General features: G+C 45.4%; 1 protein-coding gene across 3 annotated transcripts in view; it reads right to left on the reverse strand.

Moving 5' to 3' along the window:
- Positions 1-19,825, reverse strand: part of taok2a (TAO kinase 2a) — a 28,610-nt gene that overhangs the window by 6,754 nt on the left and 2,031 nt on the right. For all 3 annotated transcript variants that reach the window (XM_082529200.1, XM_082529199.1, XM_082529198.1), the window contains exons 2-17: positions 11,916-12,056; positions 6,836-6,907; positions 6,514-6,615; positions 5,979-6,024; positions 5,788-5,884; positions 5,553-5,666; positions 5,025-5,116; positions 4,859-4,952; positions 4,685-4,766; positions 4,432-4,602; positions 3,935-4,144; positions 3,723-3,851; positions 2,132-2,368; positions 1,797-1,925; positions 874-1,077; positions 552-791 (exon numbers count right to left, since the gene is read on the reverse strand). In XM_082529200.1, coding sequence (XP_082385326.1) covers positions 552-791; positions 874-1,077; positions 1,797-1,925; positions 2,132-2,368; positions 3,723-3,851; positions 3,935-4,144; positions 4,432-4,602; positions 4,685-4,766; positions 4,859-4,952; positions 5,025-5,116; positions 5,553-5,666; positions 5,788-5,884; positions 5,979-6,024; positions 6,514-6,615; positions 6,836-6,907; positions 11,916-12,047 — 2,151 coding nt within the window. In that variant the 5' untranslated portion in view covers positions 12,048-12,056. The remainder of the gene's footprint in view (positions 1-551; positions 792-873; positions 1,078-1,796; positions 1,926-2,131; positions 2,369-3,722; positions 3,852-3,934; positions 4,145-4,431; positions 4,603-4,684; positions 4,767-4,858; positions 4,953-5,024; positions 5,117-5,552; positions 5,667-5,787; positions 5,885-5,978; positions 6,025-6,513; positions 6,616-6,835; positions 6,908-11,915; positions 12,057-19,825) is intronic.

Consider the following 19,825-nt stretch of genomic DNA (forward strand, 5'->3'; position numbering starts at 1 on the left):
AAGGTTGGGGGTCAAATACTGCTACCCTGAGGTACCCCTGAGCAAGGTACCATCCCTAAACACAGCTTTTATAAACTGCAGGAAAAACTGAAATAAATATTGTTGTCAATTCGCAAAAAAAACAGCATCACAATTAAGCCTCCCATAAACTATACAGAAAGGCACAAAGTCAAACAGGACTACCAACAGCACCAGTAAACCTTTGAAAGGCCCTGTAGGGAAACAATTACATTTCCCATGAAGAGTGACGTCCCTTCCGATCGTCGCAGGTAATGCGACAGGTCGCGCTGACGTACGAAGTGCCACGAACAGCTGAGCGGATCAGCAAAGTGCGTTTCTGGATTATAATGTTTTTATTGTTGCAAGTGCTTTTTACACGATTTTTGCAAAAACAAACGGCGAGCTGGGACGAGCTGAATGCACGTTAAGAACGCAACTCCTCCAGTTTCACATGCAAAACAAATTATTGCGCTAGCTTCTGTGGTTGCATTTCTACTGGGATTTAAAAATAGTAACGGAAACCAGGTGGTGCTGTGATCCTCCTGAGGTACCTTGAGACTCTTGGGCTGCTGCCGGACCTCCATGGCGTGCTTCTGCCGAAGCTCCTGCTCACGCCGCTTGTTGTACTCCATCTGATTGGTCAGCTCGGTCTGGTGCTGCGTTCGGATCAGCTCGGCCCGGGTGCGCTGCATCGTGCCCAGCTGCCTGAACTCGAGCTCCTGGGTGGACTCGTGGTGCCGCAGCAGCATGGCGCACTCCAGGTCCTTCTGGGTCTGCTTCTTATTCAGCTCCTAAAGGACGGAGAAAAGCAGGAATCACAGCGAATCATGGCCGGAGAGAGCAGAGCAAAAACAAACGCAGCTGCTGTCCCACCTCTCTGAGCAGGTCCTGCTCCAGGTTGTGGCGAGCCAGCAGCATCTTCCTCTTGTACTGGCGGCACTGCAGCTCGTAGTACTGCCGCTGGCGCCGCAGCAGGCTGGCCTCCTCCTCCGCCTGCATCTGCTGCAGACACTCCTTCTGACGGACCAGCCACTCCTGCTTCTCTCGCTTTGGAGTCGACTGGTTCTCGCTCAGCTCCTGTTCAGAGTTCAGAGTTCAAGTCAGGTCAGGGCTGTGATCTCTTTATTTCATAATAATAATAATAATAATAATAATGGATTGGATTTATATAGCGCTTTTCAAGGCACCCAAAGCGCTTTACAATGCCACTATTCATTCACTCTCACATTCACACACTGGTGGAGGCAGCTACTGTTGTAGCCACAGCTGCCCTGGGGCAGACTGACAGAAGCGAGGCTGCCATATCGCGCCATCGGCCCCTCTGGCCAACACCAGTAGGCAAGTAGGGTAAAGTGTCTTGCCCAAGGACACAACGACCAGGACAGAGAGCCCAGGGATGGAACCGGCGACCTTCCGGAAGGTATCTGTAACCTTCCGGTTACAGATACGCTTCCCAACCCCCTGAGCCACGGTCGCCCATCACCAGTCAGCTCATTTATGTTCGTATCACAGATCGCTTCTGCTGCTTTATTCTGAAAATCCAGGTGCAGTCAGACGCCAGCTGTAACTCAGCTGCGCTGCCTTTTATTTTACATATTTTACTCTTTATTTAAACAGCTTCGTGTTTCAGCTCCTACAGGAACTTCTCCGTTTGTGGGAGAGATCCTGTTTGGTTTTGCTGTTTCACAGAAACCTTTAAATTACAGCCTGTCGGCACGCACGGCTCCTTTAGAGCAGCTACGTTCGGTTCAGCCTGCAGGGCACGCGCAGCTGACTGTGGAGGAACTCGCTCCGACCTCTTTCAGCTGCTCCTTGCGCTGGCGGTACTGGCGTTTCTGTGAGTCCAGTAAACTGGTGAGTTCCTTCTTCTGCTGGCCCAGGATGTGCTGCTGGAACTTCTTCTCCTCCGTCAGAGCAGCTTTCGTCTGCACGGGCACACAAACAGGATCCTTACGTTAAGAAATGAACTCATAACTCACATTAAGACAGAAAAAACTTTGATCTATGAAATGATGCAAAAACTGAATTTAAAGAATTCCTGTTAAAAACACTGAAACCTGTTTTCGCTTTTGGATTTTGAATTCATCAAATAAAAATACTCTACAAAAGATTATCATAGTAAAAACTGCACCTCCTTCTCCAGGATGGCCTGGTGCTTCTTGGCCAGCTTGTCGGCCTCTGTGGAGAACGTGTTCCTCTGGTTCTCCAGCTCTTTGTCCAGCTTCAGCTGATGCTCGTCCATCTCCGCCTTCAGCTTGTTTTCCAGGCTCATCAGCTGCTTCTGGTGCTGCCGCCTCATGCGCTTGTAGCCGGACATCTGCTCACGCAGCGCCGAGCCCTGCTCGTGCTCCTGGATCTGACGGGTCACCTGGAGGAAGGCGGTGGTGAGGTTCAAGGACTCAGCAGGTCAGCTCGAGTATCAAAAAAACGATCATTTTTAAGACTTTCTTGCTTAATTCACATGATTATTCACAACTTCACAAACGTGATGCACGTGTGAAGACATGAGCCCGTTTTTACTGAGAACTGTTAAAGACTAACAGGGAAGAAAGGTGGAGGTGGTGGAGACAAAAAGCTGCCTGTTAATCCATCGCTCTGTCTGCATCTCTGAGTGCAAACGGTGGCAAAAAGACCGGTCACTACTAGGGATGGGTACCGGTATCCGTTCTGACATAAACCGTGGTAACCAGACCGAAAAGCAGCGCACATTTCGGTGCTTTTTTTTCCTGAGCTGTGATACACTTTAGATTCTAGCCAATCATTTTACGTTTCCGAGGATAGTAGGCGGGGCCAGGTACGTACGTTCTTTTAGAGCAGAGCTACAGATTAAAAACGCCCAAGGCGAAGCGGTCAAAAGTCTGGCTGTACTTCACAGCAAAAGATGCAAACTCAGCAGCAACAAGTGCTTTAAGCTGATACTGTGATACTGTCAAAGGAGGTAACACCAAGAATCTGATGAAACACCTGGCGACGCATAGCGTTGTTTTAAAAGCCGAGAAATGCGCCGTATTTGATAGCTTGCTGCGAGACCTCACACCGAGCACATCTACTGCGGGTGTGGTGCCTGTTATCGACCCGGAGTTAGCAACATCCCCCAAAAACCCGTAGAGGAGAGTCCTGGCCCCTAGCCCTGCCAGTGTAGCAGGAATGATGAGGATGATGCAGCAGCAGCCGTTCTTCTCTGCGTGAGTAGCTTAATGTTGTTCGTGTGTAATTTACGTTGAGTAGGCTAACCACGTTATTACATTAATGCATGTAAGGTGAACTAGCAAACATCATCATAGCTACATGCGGCTGTCTTCTTGTTTGATGGCAGATGCTCCCTTCACCCTGGCCAAAAAGGCTAAAATGACCATAGAAAAAGTGGAAAACAGTTAAACATGAGGTTTTTGGACAAAGTTTGTGTTTTTTTTCCATTGTTTAAGCACTGCTTCCAGCCAAGAGTGATACCATATATGCTCTATAGCTGCAGAAAAGGCTAACATTGTTATCTTTTTACAAAAAACAGCTGAACATGAGAGGTTTTTGGACAAAGTTTGTGTTCTCCATTCTTTAAGCACCGGTTTGAGCACCGTTTCAAAAGTACCGTTATCGGATAAAACCTAAACGATATCCATCCGTAGTCACTACTGTCTGTGGACAAACTGAGGTCATTTTACTCCACTACAGCTCCATTCATAGATATCTGTAGAACCTCCATCTCTATCTGTGACGGATCTTACCAAAGAGGCCGTGCGGATGGTGGCAAAGTGGTCACGGTTTCGATAGAAGGCTCGCCGGCGTCCAGCTGAAGGAGCCTGAGGCTGATCCATCTCTGGCTGGTACGGGTCATCGTAGATGTTGTCCTGACCCTGAGGAGGAGGAGGGAGAATCAGGATGGTGAATCCAGAGGAGGCGAGCTGGATGTCAGGTGAGCTTTAAGCCAAGCACTTACCGTGGGTCGGTGGATGATGGAGCTGTTGGAGGTGACCGTGTGCTCGCCCTCCTGCATCATGGCCATCTCGTTGCTGCTGTCGTCGGAGGCGTCGGCGAGGCTGTTGACCGAGCTGCTCTGAGAGCTGGCTGAGATGGACATACTGGGAACAGACTGGGAGCTCTCCATGCTGTTAACGGTGCCCGTCTGCAGCAGGTACGGCTCCACCTCCTGAAACACACAAAACAAAATCTTCTTTCACACATGAATCCTCATCAGGAGTCCCTCCCAGCCCGATCACATGACAAGACCTAAAGCTGAAACGGAGAGGGCGACAGCTCAGGCGGCCCGCCTTCGGCTTTCTCACTATTTTTGTGCACACAGTCAAGTTTCCAGTAACACTCCAACATTCCTGCTTAAAGCCAGTCAGAGGAAAATGTTCTGACGTTAGTTTCCTCCTTTTTTGGTATTTCAAGCCAAAAAAAGCACAAATCTCCTGATCTGTGCTCCTTCCTCACCTCCTCCTCCTCGCCTCCCTCGGTGACGGGGCCGTTCTGTTGGGTTTCCTGGAACAGGATCTTCTTCATCTTGCGGTACTGCAGGTTGTCGAGCTCCCTCACCGCATCCTTGGTTCGTGCGATCAGGTCCATGACGACGGTCAGCGGGCGCTCGTGGCACAAGAAGCGATGCTGCGGGAGGAGGGATAGAAATGACAGGTGAGCACACAGCAGGGCAGGTTTAAAAAAACTGTCCTGGATCAATAACGCTCACATTGAGAAGCACGTCCGAGGTAGGCCGGTCCTGGGGAATCTTCTGTAGGCAAGAGTCGACAAAACTGCGGAAGGAATCGGACCTGAAACAAAAACACAACATCAGTTCACTGCAGTGTCTCCGAAGTGGACAGAGGGATACACGGCGCCGCAGGAAAACATGGAGGCTGCTCACCAGTGATTGGACTGCAGGACGGGGCTTTCATTCTGAGCGATGTGGTATAAGGCACTCATAGCATTCATGTTGAACAGGGGGGGTTTCCTCTCCGCTGCAGAAGAACGACAGTTAGCATCACAGAGCCCCAGGCTCACAGTTTAAGAGCACAGACAGCAGCTCATACCCAGCTCTATGCAGGTGATGCCCAGGGACCAGACGTCCACCTTCCCGTCGTACTGGCCCTCGTCCATGGCCAAGATCACCTCCGGAGCCATCCTGGAGAAGACAGAGAGAATGGGCCGAGTCATCCGCTGCTGCGCCGCACGACGTGCAAAATGTGTTTCAGCGAAACAACAAAAAAAGCTGCACTACGAGAAAAAAACTCAGATGTTGTCCACTTATTTTATTATTCTGGGGTTAAAACTGAACATCTGCAGACAAATAAAGCTACACTGAAGCTGTTTAATCAACAGCTGGTAAAAGTAAAATCTCAGAGGGCAGCGCTGATGATCCTGAATATGACCTTTCAGCTAATATTAGGCTAATTTTGCTGTTGAAAAGAGACTTTGAACAGATCCTGGGTACAAATTCAAGAAGCTTTCAAATGTAAACGAAGGAGATCTCATCTGTGGTCCGGTCCTATTCACGCTCTGATTGGTCGTTGGTGTTGTCTGTTCAAAACATGGACTGAACGAGCTCCATCGATGCTCACCAGTATGGCGTCCCCACGAAGGAGTTGGCCGGCGACACGATGGAGGCGGAGCCAAAGTCCCCCAGTTTGACCTGACCCGGCTCCGTCAGCAGGATGTTTCCTGCCTTCACGTCCCTGCAGGAGAGAGGAGAGTGTGACCCCTGCTGGCGGTGGGCTCTAACTGCATCTACTCCACACGTCTGTGCGTTTGCAGGTCTTCTTGGTTTAAAGGAGCTGACGGACAAACAGATCTTACCTGTGAATCATATTGTGAGAGTGAAGATATGCCAACCCCTGCAGTGCACCGTGGGTAATAGCAGCTATTTCTACTTCCTGGAGCGGCTTTTTGTGAACTGCAAGGAGAAAGAAGAGTTTATTCATCAGAAAAACCAGAAACACAAGAACGACGAATAAAAACGGGTGAAGTGTTTGCAGCACTGCACGAACCTTCAAGGAGGTCTGAGGCCGAGCCGAGGCAATACTCCATCACCAGCTGAGGAGGAAACGACAGCGATTACACATCATCAGTGAAGGAGCTCACACAGCCGACCTAACATGATGAACTCCTCCACCTCTATGTGTCACAGCTCGGCTGAGACCGCTTCGACCAACAGAAACGTCTCCATTTCAATGTTTTTCCACTGTGAGGTGATGTCACCGAATAACAGTTCAGTTACTAAACACTTGTTCCTAATAAAATGACATTTCCCCCCCTATAATAACCAACAGGAGACAGACTATGGGCAATTTAGAGTTACCACTTAACCTAACCCCAATAACTGCGTGTTTTTGGACTGTGGGAAGAAGCCGTTGTACCTGGAGTGAACCCACACAATCATTGGGAGAGCATGCAAACTCTACAAAGACCCCGGCCTGATAGAGGAATGAACTCAGGACCTTCTTGCTGTGATTCAACAATGCTAACCACTGTGCTGGCCCTAGGTAAAACACCTCCCCGTTAACCACGCGTTACAGGACGTACCCATGCCGTGTGCTCCTTCAGGTAGCAGCCCAGGTACTCGATGGTGTTGGGGTGGCGAAGCTTCTGCAGGAACTTCACCTCTTTGATGATGTCCTGCCATTTCTGCACAGCAACAGAAAAACACTCAGCTCTTCTTTCTAAAGTGTCTCACAGCACATTTAAAATGTAAAGAAGTTCGAAAGAATTTAAATCTGTAAAATAACTTTTCTGGCACACAAAATCCCAAAATTAGCTGCTTAACATCAGTGCAACTGTTTCCTATCAGAGCACGAGCAGACGAGGGCAGGCAGATCTTCAAATCTACGATCGTTGCGCTCGTTACCTCGTTGGTCTGCTTGCCGCTGTACGACATCTTTTTGATGGCCACCACTTCATTGTTGCTGACATCTCGGGCCTGTTGGACGACACAAACACAATCAGCCCTCAGTACATTTCAGTTCTGTTTCAGGAATCGAACCCGCGATCTGCAAGCCTGCCCTCACAGGCATGCATCCACCGAGACTGTGCTGATGAGGAGCCAGTTCTTATTGTGCAACTACACCAGAGGGTGGAGTAATCTCTGTGTGAGAAAAGTAATGGCTCGGGCCCAGGAACGTTACGCTGCTGTGGTGACAGGTAGTTGGCATGGCGCCGCGCTTGACTTTGATGGAAAGGAGTGGAACCGGTTTTCGATTGGGGACTGCGTCAGGATGTGTGAGCAACCGGTTTGTCCCCTCTGACAAACTGCCGGCGAAACAACTTCATAGATTTATTTAAAAAGGTTTCTAATGAGCAACATTTAAAGAGAGAAAAATATTATTTATCTCTCTCTCTCTCTAGATCTATATATCTCTATCTATATCTATATTCATGAATTATAATCAAGCTGAACCAGTGAACAGAGAAAGATTTCTCTCAGACGGTTGGATAATAAAAGGTTTCAATCCGACCTCCTGACTTTACTGTGAAAGGATTAGCTTCTTATTCCAGTCTTTAGACTCATCCAGCATGCTGCTGTTCTCTGGAAGGAGGTGGAGACTGCAGTAAGTAAACTGTGCCCACTTCGTTATTTTTAAAGTAATGTTTGGTTTAGGAGACAATAGAGTAAGCTTTCTTCCTCTTCCTGTTTATTTAAGACTGATGTATTTATGCTTCTAGGTAACTGTGTCATGTTTGATTTCACCTCTGACAGAATCCATCAGAACAGAAAAGGAAAGTGTTTTCTTTGTGCTCGTCTTCGTTTGCATTTAAAACAACGAAATTGTGGAAACGTGACCTGGTGCACAGGAAATGCACTCCCTGGAGAAACCGGCTTCGTCTAATCCCCAGTCCTGATTACAAACGTTCCTTCGCTTCTCGTCTGCTTTGCGTTCAGGAAAAATCAGCTTACTGTGAAAGCCGACAGTAACCGGGTCACGCGTGTGTAAATGACACGACTCGCTTTGTTACAGGATTTTCTTTTAGAATAACATCTAAAGACACGAAGGGGAAAGAAATAAGAGGTTTACTTCTGTAACCGAGTCTGCTCCATTTACTCGGCACAATTAGTCTGTTGGAAAAACGTTTCTTTACATCAGTTTTCCTTTCCTCTTTTTCCCCTCGGACTCAGTGTGCAGGTTAATTTTAGGACCACTCGGTGGAGCCAAACGATCGACAAGCCCTGCTCGGTGAGGCGAGAACAGAGCTGGACACAATGATCCATTAGTCATCCAAACTACATGATTTATTTTTGAATCACATACTCGATGTTCTCACAGCTGTTCAAAGTGTTGGATCCTGATCCTGAGAGAGGACGCTGCTTACAGGCGCCAGATGAAGTCGTTCTGCATTCTCACAGTACTGATAAGACCCTGTGATGCAACAGCATCACCTCTGCTGTCAAGAAGACCTGAAATGAGCATTAAAATACAAAAAACTAACATCTTTGGAGTCCCAATACAGCAGCATTGTATGATTTACTGCTCATCATAATTTTCCTTTATCTTATACTGAGCCTTGGAGCAGACCATCAGTTCACCCTCGACACAAACAGGAGGTTTAAAAGCAGCTAGGTTGTTGTTTTGGGTTTTTTTGGAGGGGGGGGGGGGGGGGGGGGGGGGGCAGAGATCTCAGTCATGTCATCAGTGGAAGCCAAAATCCTAACCGATAGAATTGTGACTCAATGGGGGACAATGTGTGACGCAGCACATAAAAAGCCAGACAAACACCCCAGAACAGCCGAGCAGCGATCAAACCAATAATAACTGTTAGTTATTGTCACCGTCTGCTAACATCGCTCTCAACTACAGCTGAAAGATGTTGTTTATCGAACGATTTCTGATCCATAACCTGCAAATAAACAGCCACGGCCAGCAAACGTCTCAGCAGGTTTTTCATGAACAAACAGAAATAAACTTTTTCACCGTTAGCTGTGGCGATAACGCTGCATAGTCGAGCAACAGTTTCGTACAAAGTGCAGCTTTTAATCAATTATCGTTCCTTAATATACTGCTAATAGGAGGGCTGGGTATCGCCACTGATTTCTAGAATCGATTCAATTCACGATTCGAATCGGGAAAATTTTGCCTCTGTCAGAAATATTATAATTCTGATCATGCATCAGTACATTTCCATATTTTTATATCTATAAAAAGAAAGCTGACACTTGTGAGACTTTATCACAGGTGTGAGCGTCACAGCAGAGGCCTTTGTGTCAAAGCAGCTGAGGATAAAACAGAAAAACATGAAGCAGATTTTCCTGTTCTGGGATTTTATAACAGATAACCTTAAAAACATTCTGCAGTAGATCAAAAACAAAAGAAAGTCATTAATCAACACATGAATGTTACCTGACGGAACAACTGATGGACAAAGTGTGGACTTTATACCAGTTTTTAAACTGTGTTGATCGGCCACGTAAAACCAGACTTATGATAAAATATCTGCAATGTTTGTTTTTCTTCCTGAATACTGTCGTTGTTTATATTTACTGCGGGAAGAAACGGTAAAAACGGCGTTTTATAAGGAAAACGCTGGAAAGCCTGTGAGCAAAACCAAAACCACGCGGACCCGCCGACAGATCAGAGTCAGCGAGCTGTCGGCTTTCAGCCCCGACCGTGTCCGTGCCGTCGGTGAGAAAGTCACAGCTCACTGATTCTGATGCGTCGGCGGGTCGAGCTTTGTGTTTACGTCTCTGTGCAGGAGCCTGTTCCTGCTCTCAGTTACTGTTTTAAATGTTCGGTGGTTGTTGAAATTTTGTGAGGTTTCACCGGAGATTCTGGCGTTTCTGGCAAAATAAAATTATATTTAAAAATCGATTCAGGATTTGAATGAATCGATTTTACGTTATTCAAGCCAGAATCAATTATAATCGATAATTAAAACCCAGCCCTAGCTAATAGGGTTTTTTTAATCAATATCAAGTTTTCACAAAACCTTTAATTTACTGTTATTATTTATTTCACTGCTTAGAAATCGTGACTACTAATTAGAAGCTCTTAGTTGCCACCTCCCTCAGTTTAAGGCAGCTTTCTTTTGATTGGCAGCTCTTCAGCTGAAGGTCTGAAGAGTGAGTGGGCGGGGCTTCTGTGCCTGGGATGGTCGCATATAGGGGCTCAACTTTGACCTCACACAGACCCAAAAGAATAAAACAAACAAACAAACAAACAAACAAAACAGCTTGAGGGTCACCTCTCAGGGATTACTGTACACGCACCGCCCTCGCTACTTCAACACGAACATCCACCGCTGGAACAGGAGACAAGACAGGAAACGCAAACACTTGAAGCTGTTGTGAGCGACAGTTTCAGAGACGCTGAGGGGCGCCGCGTGTGAAACGTTCTTTTTTATCTGATGCAAATTGCTGCGCAGCGTCTATTTCTGCAGCTCTTCTCTAATGGCCTTTCAAGGCTCCTCTGAAACTCAGACATGCAGTGTGGAGGTGTGAGTCTACCACTCAGCCTCAAGAATATTTTACAGGTGAAATGAGATGCAGAGGCGCGGCGCACACACTCGTCGTGTTCCCACTGTTTTCTAATAAGCTGGGGGACATTTTCAGATTCACACTCTCTTTATTAATGACAGATAAGAGTGATTTTAAAGAGAAACCCACACAGATCCACGCGGTGGACAGCTCGGCGAGTACATCCAAGAGACACTCTGACAACAATCCAAACTATTTGATTTGGTTTAAGATAAGCCCAGCGTGCAGAACGCCGTGCTGCTGTATGTCTGCACCTATACAAACATGTGCAGATGCAAGCTTCACGTCTGCTCTGGTCCCACACTTCTAAACTGGTTCACACCCATCAGTCACCGACTGCTGGAAAAACGTGATGATTCGCCGTCTAGCCGCAGAGCTTCCTTGTACTAAGAATAGCTTCAAGAACATTTTCTAAGAATTTCCCCTTAAAGTCAGAAGTAAATCCCGGCAGAGATAAAACTTTTTCATAAAACATGCTCAGCCTTTAAAAGAGCTTTGAAGCTGAAGTGTTTGAAGCAGAGAGGAGCAGTTAAGAGGTTTAGGAGTTTCTTAAGGACAGGAGGACGTGGTGGAACGATGCTCGTAGGTCACACAACCCCATGTGTTCACGTTCCAGAGGATCTGATCATTGCTACAATATGACGATCAAAACAGCCACTTAACTCGTGCACATCTTTGTTCTAGATGTAAGAAAACATGCTGCCTTGGAGCGCCACAGCACAGAAACAGGTTGCACCAATAGCCCGACTGAGGTTTCTGCATCAGGACCAAAAGCACATGTGGTCCTTAGCTAGTCCTGTATAAGACCTGAGGACAGACGACCTCACACTGACTCTGGAACACTCGGGTTTACAGACTGGCCGATATGGCCTGAAATCCATATTGCGGTATAAATTGAAGCATGTGCGGTAACGATATATATCGCGATACATTCTTTTCTTCTGTGTAATGAATTCTCCGCACTATAAGGCCACTTAAAATCCTTTAATTTTCTCACAAATGAACAGTGCGCCTAATGTATGAATTCTGGTTGTGCTTACTGACCTTGAACCGATTTACTGTGCTACACGGCGCTCAGAAAAATTTGTGGGTTTTTCCTTGTTTGTTTGTATTACTTGATCCCTAAAGTGTTCTCCAATGAGACGACAGCGACTCACAGCTCATTTAAGTTTGAGACCGCTGCTTTAGAGGCCCACACCTTTATTTTTGGTGGGTACTGTAGTTATGAAGGTGCAGAGTCCAAACAAGCTGTGGACTTTAGTAAATCCAGGAGCAGACAGGATCGGCACATGTGACTAACTTTCTCTGAGGGATCATTTAACATGTAAACAACTTCACCTGATGTCTTTGTTTTAAACTCACACCTGGAGAGAGAAGCTGCTCACACTGAACAACATTAAAACCAGAGAGTGAGTTTGTTACTGACACGGTCAAAAGCGGACGCACTTCCGATGTTACTCACAAAGTACACCGCTCCAAAGCTCCCGTGGCCGATCTCCCGGAGGTCGGTGAACAGCTTCTCCGGGTCATCTTTGCAGAACAGATCAGCCACCTCGGGGTCCTTCAGATTGCCCGCCCGCGCATTCGAGGGCATGGCCAGGGCCTGGAGGATGGAGAGAGTGCTCAGGTCAGTGCTGCAGATTGAAATCAGGGTGAAAACATGGAGGTCAGAGGTCAAAGCTTTTTCTTGTTAACTGGGGTTTTGGTCATAATCAGATTTTCTCAGATTTTCCCCTGGAGGCAAATAAATCTTTATGATCTGTGGATTCTGACCTCTGTTCAGACATTTACAGGTTTTTTTATTAGTTTTCTTATTAGCGTGAAACATAAAATATAATTACCATTATACAAACAATCACATAGCTATGTCCACACATACATATTTATGTACCTAAATGAGTATATAAAGGAGGGGAAAGAGGTTTTCTAAGTATCAATGATTCGGATTCAAGTACTGGAAAAGCTGGATCAAAGTTTTGCTATATGTTGGCTGCCCCTTTAACTAAGACAGCGGGTGCCTGTGTTGCTTTTGCAGCATGTGATTTGCCCGTTTATACTTCAGCTGGGCTGAAAACCATCAAATTAATGTGCCAAACATGCTGGGAAATGCGTTCCTGCACTCTTGTAAAGTGACCCACTTCCAGTCTTCCCTCACAGAGACTCCATCAGCTTCCCTGATGTTCCCAGCCTGTGCTGCACATCTGTAACGCTGCGTATTGCACCAGGAATCCCACGACTGGCTGCTGCTGACGTTACCGTTCACAGTTAACATGGATCTGCACTTCAGCCGTCTATCTGGGAACCGGCTGACAAGTCGAGGCTTGTGAAGCGTTCCAGGGAAAATCGGGCTGTTTCACCGTGGGAGTGCCAAATACAAACAATGCAGGGAGGGAGAGTGACACGGACCCATGTGGGCGAGACAAAATGGCAGCTGCGTTTTCACAAAGTGCTCTTCACCATGAATGGGCTTCAATGAAGAACTGTTCGGCTCAGATCGCTTTAGTGACGGCAGCAGCGTGACGCGAAAGGCTGACAGCTTCCAAAATAAGGACACGCGCTCGTCCTTCAAATCCGCTCACCCAGTCCGAGCAGTCACGTTCAGCCTCTGTCTTCTTGTTTCTACGACGACAGCGCTGCTGAAAAACATCAGAGGAGATCCACTCGTACCAAAACTAACAACGCCGACGATGACCAGCCCGGCGCTTCGGTGCAGACGCTTCGAATGTTTGGCTGTCCAAAATGGATCAGGTGTTCATTTGATGCACTCTCGGTATGAACAGTGCCGTGTTCACCTCCTCCCGCTGATACACAACTTTAGAGCTCCTGCAGACAGGTATGCACAAGCTCCTCCCTCAGCAGGTGAGGAAATTCAAGTGCACAACAATGAACAACGCTTCGAGGAATTCCAAGAGATGGCGTTTCAAAAAACATAAATGTTAATCATTAAGAATAACCTGATACACAGACAGCAACGCGCCCGATACCTGCAGCTCCACCTACCGTGGCGACCACTCCCACCTCCTCTATGGGAAACAACAGCGCAGCCGTAAGTCGGTGGTTCTTCCCGTGTGTAACGTTAACACCGCGTTAATTTAACAGGATAAAAACTGAATTTATACAGCACCAAATCCCAGCGACTGTCACTGTCATACATGCCTACCATTGTTAGGGGCGGGTTTTGATGATCGATTTATCGATTAAAATCGATTCTGGCTTGGATAACGTGATATCGATTCATTCAAATCCTGAATCGATTTTTTAATATAAATTTATTTTGCCCGAAATGCCAGAATCTCAGTTTCAACAACCACCAAAGATGAAAACAGTAACTGAGAGCAGGAACAGGCTTCTGCACAGAGACGTAAACACAAAGCTCGACCCGCCGAAGCATCAGGATCAGCGAGCTGTGACTTTCTCACCGACGGCACGGACACGGTCGGGGCTGAAAGCCGACAGCTCGCTGACTCTGATGTGTCGGCGGGTCGAGCTTTGTGTTCACGCCCTTTTTGCGCTGATTCTGAAGCTGTTAGTTTTAACTCTCTCCAAACAACATTGACCGAACCAGCAGCAAAAGAAGATCCAAACTACGCTTCACACAAACATCGTCATGAATTCACTCTGACTTTTGCTGTTTTGCTTCCACCAGGATAAAGTCACACTTCCTGCACAGCTCCCTCTCTCTCTCTCTCTCTCTCTCTCTCTGTTTCCCGTCTAAAAATCTGTTTTCTTCATTATTCGCTTGCTTGTTACGCACAAGTCTGCCGTTGTTTACAGGCTGTCGGACGCTGTTTGTTTCCTTTTACTTACCGTATTTCCCGGACTACAAAGCGCACCTGAATATTAGCCGCACAAGCTAAAATCAGGGGAAAATCCTGTTTTGTACATACATTAGCAGCACCTGACCAAAAGCTGCAGGTGTTTCAATGTTGACTTATCATATGTAAGAGAATATGCACAAAGCGAATTGTCAGGAAAGAGATGGCTGTTTGGAGACACACCCCTTTTATTAATATTTTGAAAAACAAGTTATGGGTACATATTTGCACATGTAGTACATAACAGTAGCCTACAGCACACCAGAAAAATAGATTCAGACTACCTTTTAGGCTCAGGTGCAGTGACACGGCTTTAACAAGAAGAAAAGTCAGTCATTCACCATCTTTCTCTTCTTCCTGCGCACTAAAACCACCAAAGTCCTCTTCTCCAGTGTCAGATATGAACAGGCTCAGGATGGCTTCGTCATCCACTCTCCGCTTCTCCTTCGTTGTCACTTTCAAAACCAAAGAAATCCTCGTTGTCAGTGTCGGAGTCGAACACCCTCAGAAGGGCCGTGGCGGTGTCCTCCTCTCCATCATGCAGCAGTCCAGCCCTTCAAAATCCGTTGGTGATCGTGGATGTTTTCGCACTTTTCCACGCTGTCAGAATCCACCGGTGGAGTTGAGCATAACTTGCTTTTCGCAAGTTTATCGCCGCTCGTCATCCACGCCTCCCGCTGAATGCGTAGCGCTACTTTGAAGTTTGTTTTTCGCGCTACTTCGTACGGCACTACGTTGCCTGGCAGACGGACATGTGACTAACATACCACTCTTGAACCCCGATCCTTCCGCCAGGCAACGTAGTGCCGTACAACAGCGGAACAAACAAAACAAATCGTCTTACGATATGACAAAAATCATGGAAAATCCATAGAAAAGCCGCACCTGACTAAAAGCCGCAGGGTTCAAAGCTTGTGCAAAAAGTAGCGGCTTATAGACCGACAATTACGGTACTTCCGAAAAGAAAAACCTAATTTCTGTCGTTCAATACTGAACAAATTTAAACGTTTTAAAATTATACAAAATGCAAAACGCTGTGTCTGTAATAAAACCGCTGTAACTTCAGAGGTGATGTTCATGTGCTGATTAATGGTTTTCTTCCCTTTTTGATCGACTGCAGAATATTTTTATAAAATCCAGAACAGGAAAATCTGCTTCATGTTTTTCTGTTTTATCTTCAGCTGCTTTGACACAAAGGCCTCTGCTGTGATGCTCACACCTTTGATAAAGTCTTGCGTGTGTCAGCTTCCTTTTTATAGATACAAAAATATGTAAATGTGCTGATCTGAATTATAATATTTCTGACTGTCTGAGGCAAAATTTCCCAGATTTAAATCGAATTGAATTGAATAGATTCTAGAATTATAATTAACAATGTGCGCTGCTACGTCACACGACACATTTGTTTACGTCTGTTCTTCTTCTTCATTTAATTTCTCTGAGGTGTCTGAGGCTCCTAACATCCATTTGCGTTGCCTCGGCCACCGTGGTCGTTCCCTTTGCGTTGCTGGTTTGGAGAGGACGGGCTTGTAGCACGTTTGTAAAGTTTTTTTTTACTTTACACATAACTGCCACTCCCCTTAGCCTTAAGTTGCTGCATCAGTGTGCATTATTAACTGTAACGGAGAAACTCCGCACGCGTGCGTGTCGCCAACGAAGTAGGTCACAGTCATGGTGCTGCAGCTTCAGCAGAGACGATTGTGATGTTTATCTAACGCACTGCCTTCTAACAACAGCTCTGAATATGCGACTCTGATGGGCCTCACATTCAGTCAACAACCAGAAAACAATCTGATGATTAAAGGATGCGATTAATCGTTTCAAATACACATTAATATTTGTATGAAGGTATAAGCTTAGTGTTCAAGCTCAGTTTGGACCGATTTCTTCCTTCCCATTTAAATAATTCATAAACAGGTCATAAGGGAAGCCGTTACCACGTCTTAATGCAGACATAATGAAATGTAGATGTTTTAGCTTCTTGGCACAAATTTCTCCATCAAATTTTCCAACTCGACTCAAAGCTTTAAGCTATTTATAGCTGCAAGAACTGACAAATTCCAGCTCGAGCAGAAATAAGAAAATGAAAGGAACTCCTCAGTGATTCAAATCTACATTCTGCCATGAAAATGGGTCTGAGGGAGGAGCAGAATCATGACATGCATTTAATGAAATGCCTGGCACGTGTTTTGGCTGCTGTATGTGGAGATCAGTGTACGACTTCGCTGTTACGCTCCGACTCAAATCAACGCCGATTTAAATAAATCCACAAAAATCCAAAGAGAGAGGCCGAATCATCAGAGCGGTGGATGTAATCTGAGGCTGCACACTGAGCCGTGCTTATTGACATCCTTCTGTAACGGGGTTAATGTGGCGCTCATCCTCTGAGCGTCAGCTGCAGCCCCGAGAAGAGTCGCCAGCTTAACCAGGCCTCTGCACGCCGGCCGCCGGATTCCCGTTTAACAACGCGCCCGCTCTGTGCCCGAGGTGGAGACAGATTCCCACCATCCTGCCCCCCTGACCTGAAAGCGCTTCTAAACACAGTGAAGCAATTTACAATTATGTATGGCGTGGCACTCGACAGCCTGCCGCTACAGTCAGAAGAAACACTACCCGTCTGAAAATATGACAGCAGAGGGGAAAGCAGCACCTTAATTTGCCTAAAACTTCACCGTGGTATCAAACTAGAGGCCTTTATCGTGTCAGTCAGCCTTCACTGCATATCTGAACACCCTTTGAAATTCTACTTTAATGCTTTTATAGACCTAAACTGAAGACTGAGTTCCTTCAACACTACAACAACTGCACAATGGGTTTAAATCTCCACATAAGATCCAACAGTAATCATTACTGCTCTATTCTCTGCTTTACTGTTCAGCGCTAAATAAGAAATCAATCACACGTTTAAAACAAAACTTAAATATGTCATTTTAGTCTCCGTTTACTGAACAACTGTAGATGTGTAGGAGCAATGTTGGAAGTATTTTGTAGCATTTCAATTTAAAATGAGACAACACTGATATCAGTAACAATATAGTGTTATTTCTCAAGTTTTTCCAGGCGAACCCGCCTGATAAACCAGATGCTGGTATTAAAGTATTTAAAAATCCACTTTGATAAATATTTGGCTGTGAATTTTGTGCATCTATTGGTTGGAAAACTAAGAAACATCAATGGTAATACCACGGTTAAAGGGTGTTCATTACTGCATGTGCATCATTTTATTCAGAGATTAGTTTATTGATTCTGGTTAGAGCAGGGCGATATGGCCAGAAATATTTATCACGATATATATTTGAAAATTTGCGATAACGATATAACTGACGATATAATTGATGCGAGACAAAATACAACTCCACAACTTTACTAGCGCAAAAAAAAAAAAAAAAACCCATCCATTTATTTTCACTTAAATAAGCTGCTGTTTTTATGTGCATTAAAGTTATATAAACATTTAACAGTGCAAATGCAAATTCCTTGATGAAAGTTAACCAAAGGCATCTCCAGTAGAAATGTGCCGACATATTCTGAGTTAACCATGTATAATATCCACTGAAGTTAAAAAGAGGAGCTTTGCAGCATTAAACTGCAGTGTGCCAAATAAAAAAAGTCAAATACGGACTTTTCCGACCACAAGCTGCACGGGAATATAATGCACATTAAGCATTTGTCTCTAACCATCAGGAACCTTCACGTTAACTTTTATCGAGTGGAAAAGTGTTAGTGTTCGTCCTCCAGCTTCACTGTTTATGTCATGCCAGTGGTTCCCAAACTTTTTTTGCTGGGCCCCCCTTGTTTTACAAGAAAAATGTTTGCGCCCCCTCCCCCTTCTCGCGCGTGCACGCGCTCACACATCCTCCAACCACACACACCCATATTTTGTCCCCCCACCCCACCCCTCCCCCGCAATGGCTCTGCGCCCCCCCCTAGGGGGCGGGCCAGACACTTTGGGAAGGTCTGTGTTATGCTAACATAGCTGTGTCGCTAGCGATCACGTAGCACATCATTATATAGCAGCTAGCCCAACTTCAGTAACCCTACAAACGTCACTGCTGTTTAGTTTTCTGTCTTCATTTATGTTGGAAGTGATAGCAGAGCTGTACGTTTGAATGCTTCATAAATCTCTCAGTCAGAACATGCTACATCATGTTTGGGTAACTAGCGAAGCTAGCAAGCTAACTTCCTGTTAACTTCTAACTCCGTTAAATGTAATGAATTCTGTTTTCATGGTTGCCTGGATGTTAAACTTCATCGTTATACCTGGTAAAGCAGCAACGCTGATCATTTTATTAAAGATGAAAGAATTTAGACAGTTTAACTCTCAGTGATGCTGCAGTGTTCGTTTGACTTTAGGACCCAGATTACTCCCAGATTTACGAGCACCTTAGTCCAACAAGTACGGCAATAACGACGGCCGCTTGCATGTTCTACAAAAAAAATCTGCTTTGTTGTGTATCTGACAGACGAAAGCTAAACCTGAAGTTGCAGCATTTTTACAAACCAGTTCTGGTTCATCCGTTTCACTCAACGATCCGCTTTCTCCTTCTCATTCTCCGTCGCCGCCATGCTTTTTCGGCCGTTAGTTAGCGTATGAAAACAAAGGCACTGCGCATGCCCATATTCTATCGCGATATTTCATTTTCTTATCGTTGCCTAACGGTATTACCGTGAACGGTATAATATGGCCGAGCTCTAATTCTGGTACTCTTTATTTCCTCTTATGTTTGAGGTTTGACTTTCTGATGGATTTTATCTCACATTACCTCGGATGTCATCAGGAAAGACATTTTTATTTATTTTAGCTGAGCTCATGTCTCTTTTTTTATTTTATTTCTGTACACCCTTTGTGAGTAAATATTTCCATTATTAAAAGCTTGTTGAACAGCAGCAGTGTTGAGGCATCTCATCTGTTGGGTCCATAAATCTTTATTTAAAACAATTATGCTTTTTAATTTTGTCCATTTCCCCCCTTGTGGTAGTGAAATCGGATAGTACAGAGTTTGATTTCCTAGTATTCTAACAACCCTGAGCATTACTGTATTTTTATAATCACGTTTAATTCAAATTGTTTTTATGTATTCTTACTGTGCTCACAGACCACTTTAAAATGTAACTGATGTTTCATCTTTAAGCTGTTTATCAACTGTTCAGCTGAATTACATTTTGAGCCTTCTCATTGGCTCGTCAGTCACCTGTGAAGCACTAAGATAAATAAAAGGTGTTAAATACAATGACTGCGTATGTGACAGGGACATTTGAGAAGCAGCTCTCCACAGTGTGGCTCAAATTAGCATCAGACTTGGTTTTGATGGCGGCTGAAAAAGCCAGACTCAGAGCGGACAGGAAGAGAACCAGGCCAATTTCCAAAATAAAAGACCTCGTACGATCTAAATGTTTCTGGTGTGGTCTGAAGCTTTACAGCTTTACTTCCCGTTAGTCTGACAAAGACCTAAATAAAAAAAATGTTTAAAATCCACTTAAAACTGCACTGATTCTGTTATCTGTGTATAATCCACAACAGATGACATCTCCAGGCCTACTGCCACCTGCTTCAGGT

The sequence above is a fragment of the Aulonocara stuartgranti genome (assembly GCF_965226115.1).
Source record: "Aulonocara stuartgranti genome assembly, chromosome: 4".
Classification (NCBI taxonomy): Eukaryota; Metazoa; Chordata; class Actinopteri; order Cichliformes; family Cichlidae; genus Aulonocara; species Aulonocara stuartgranti.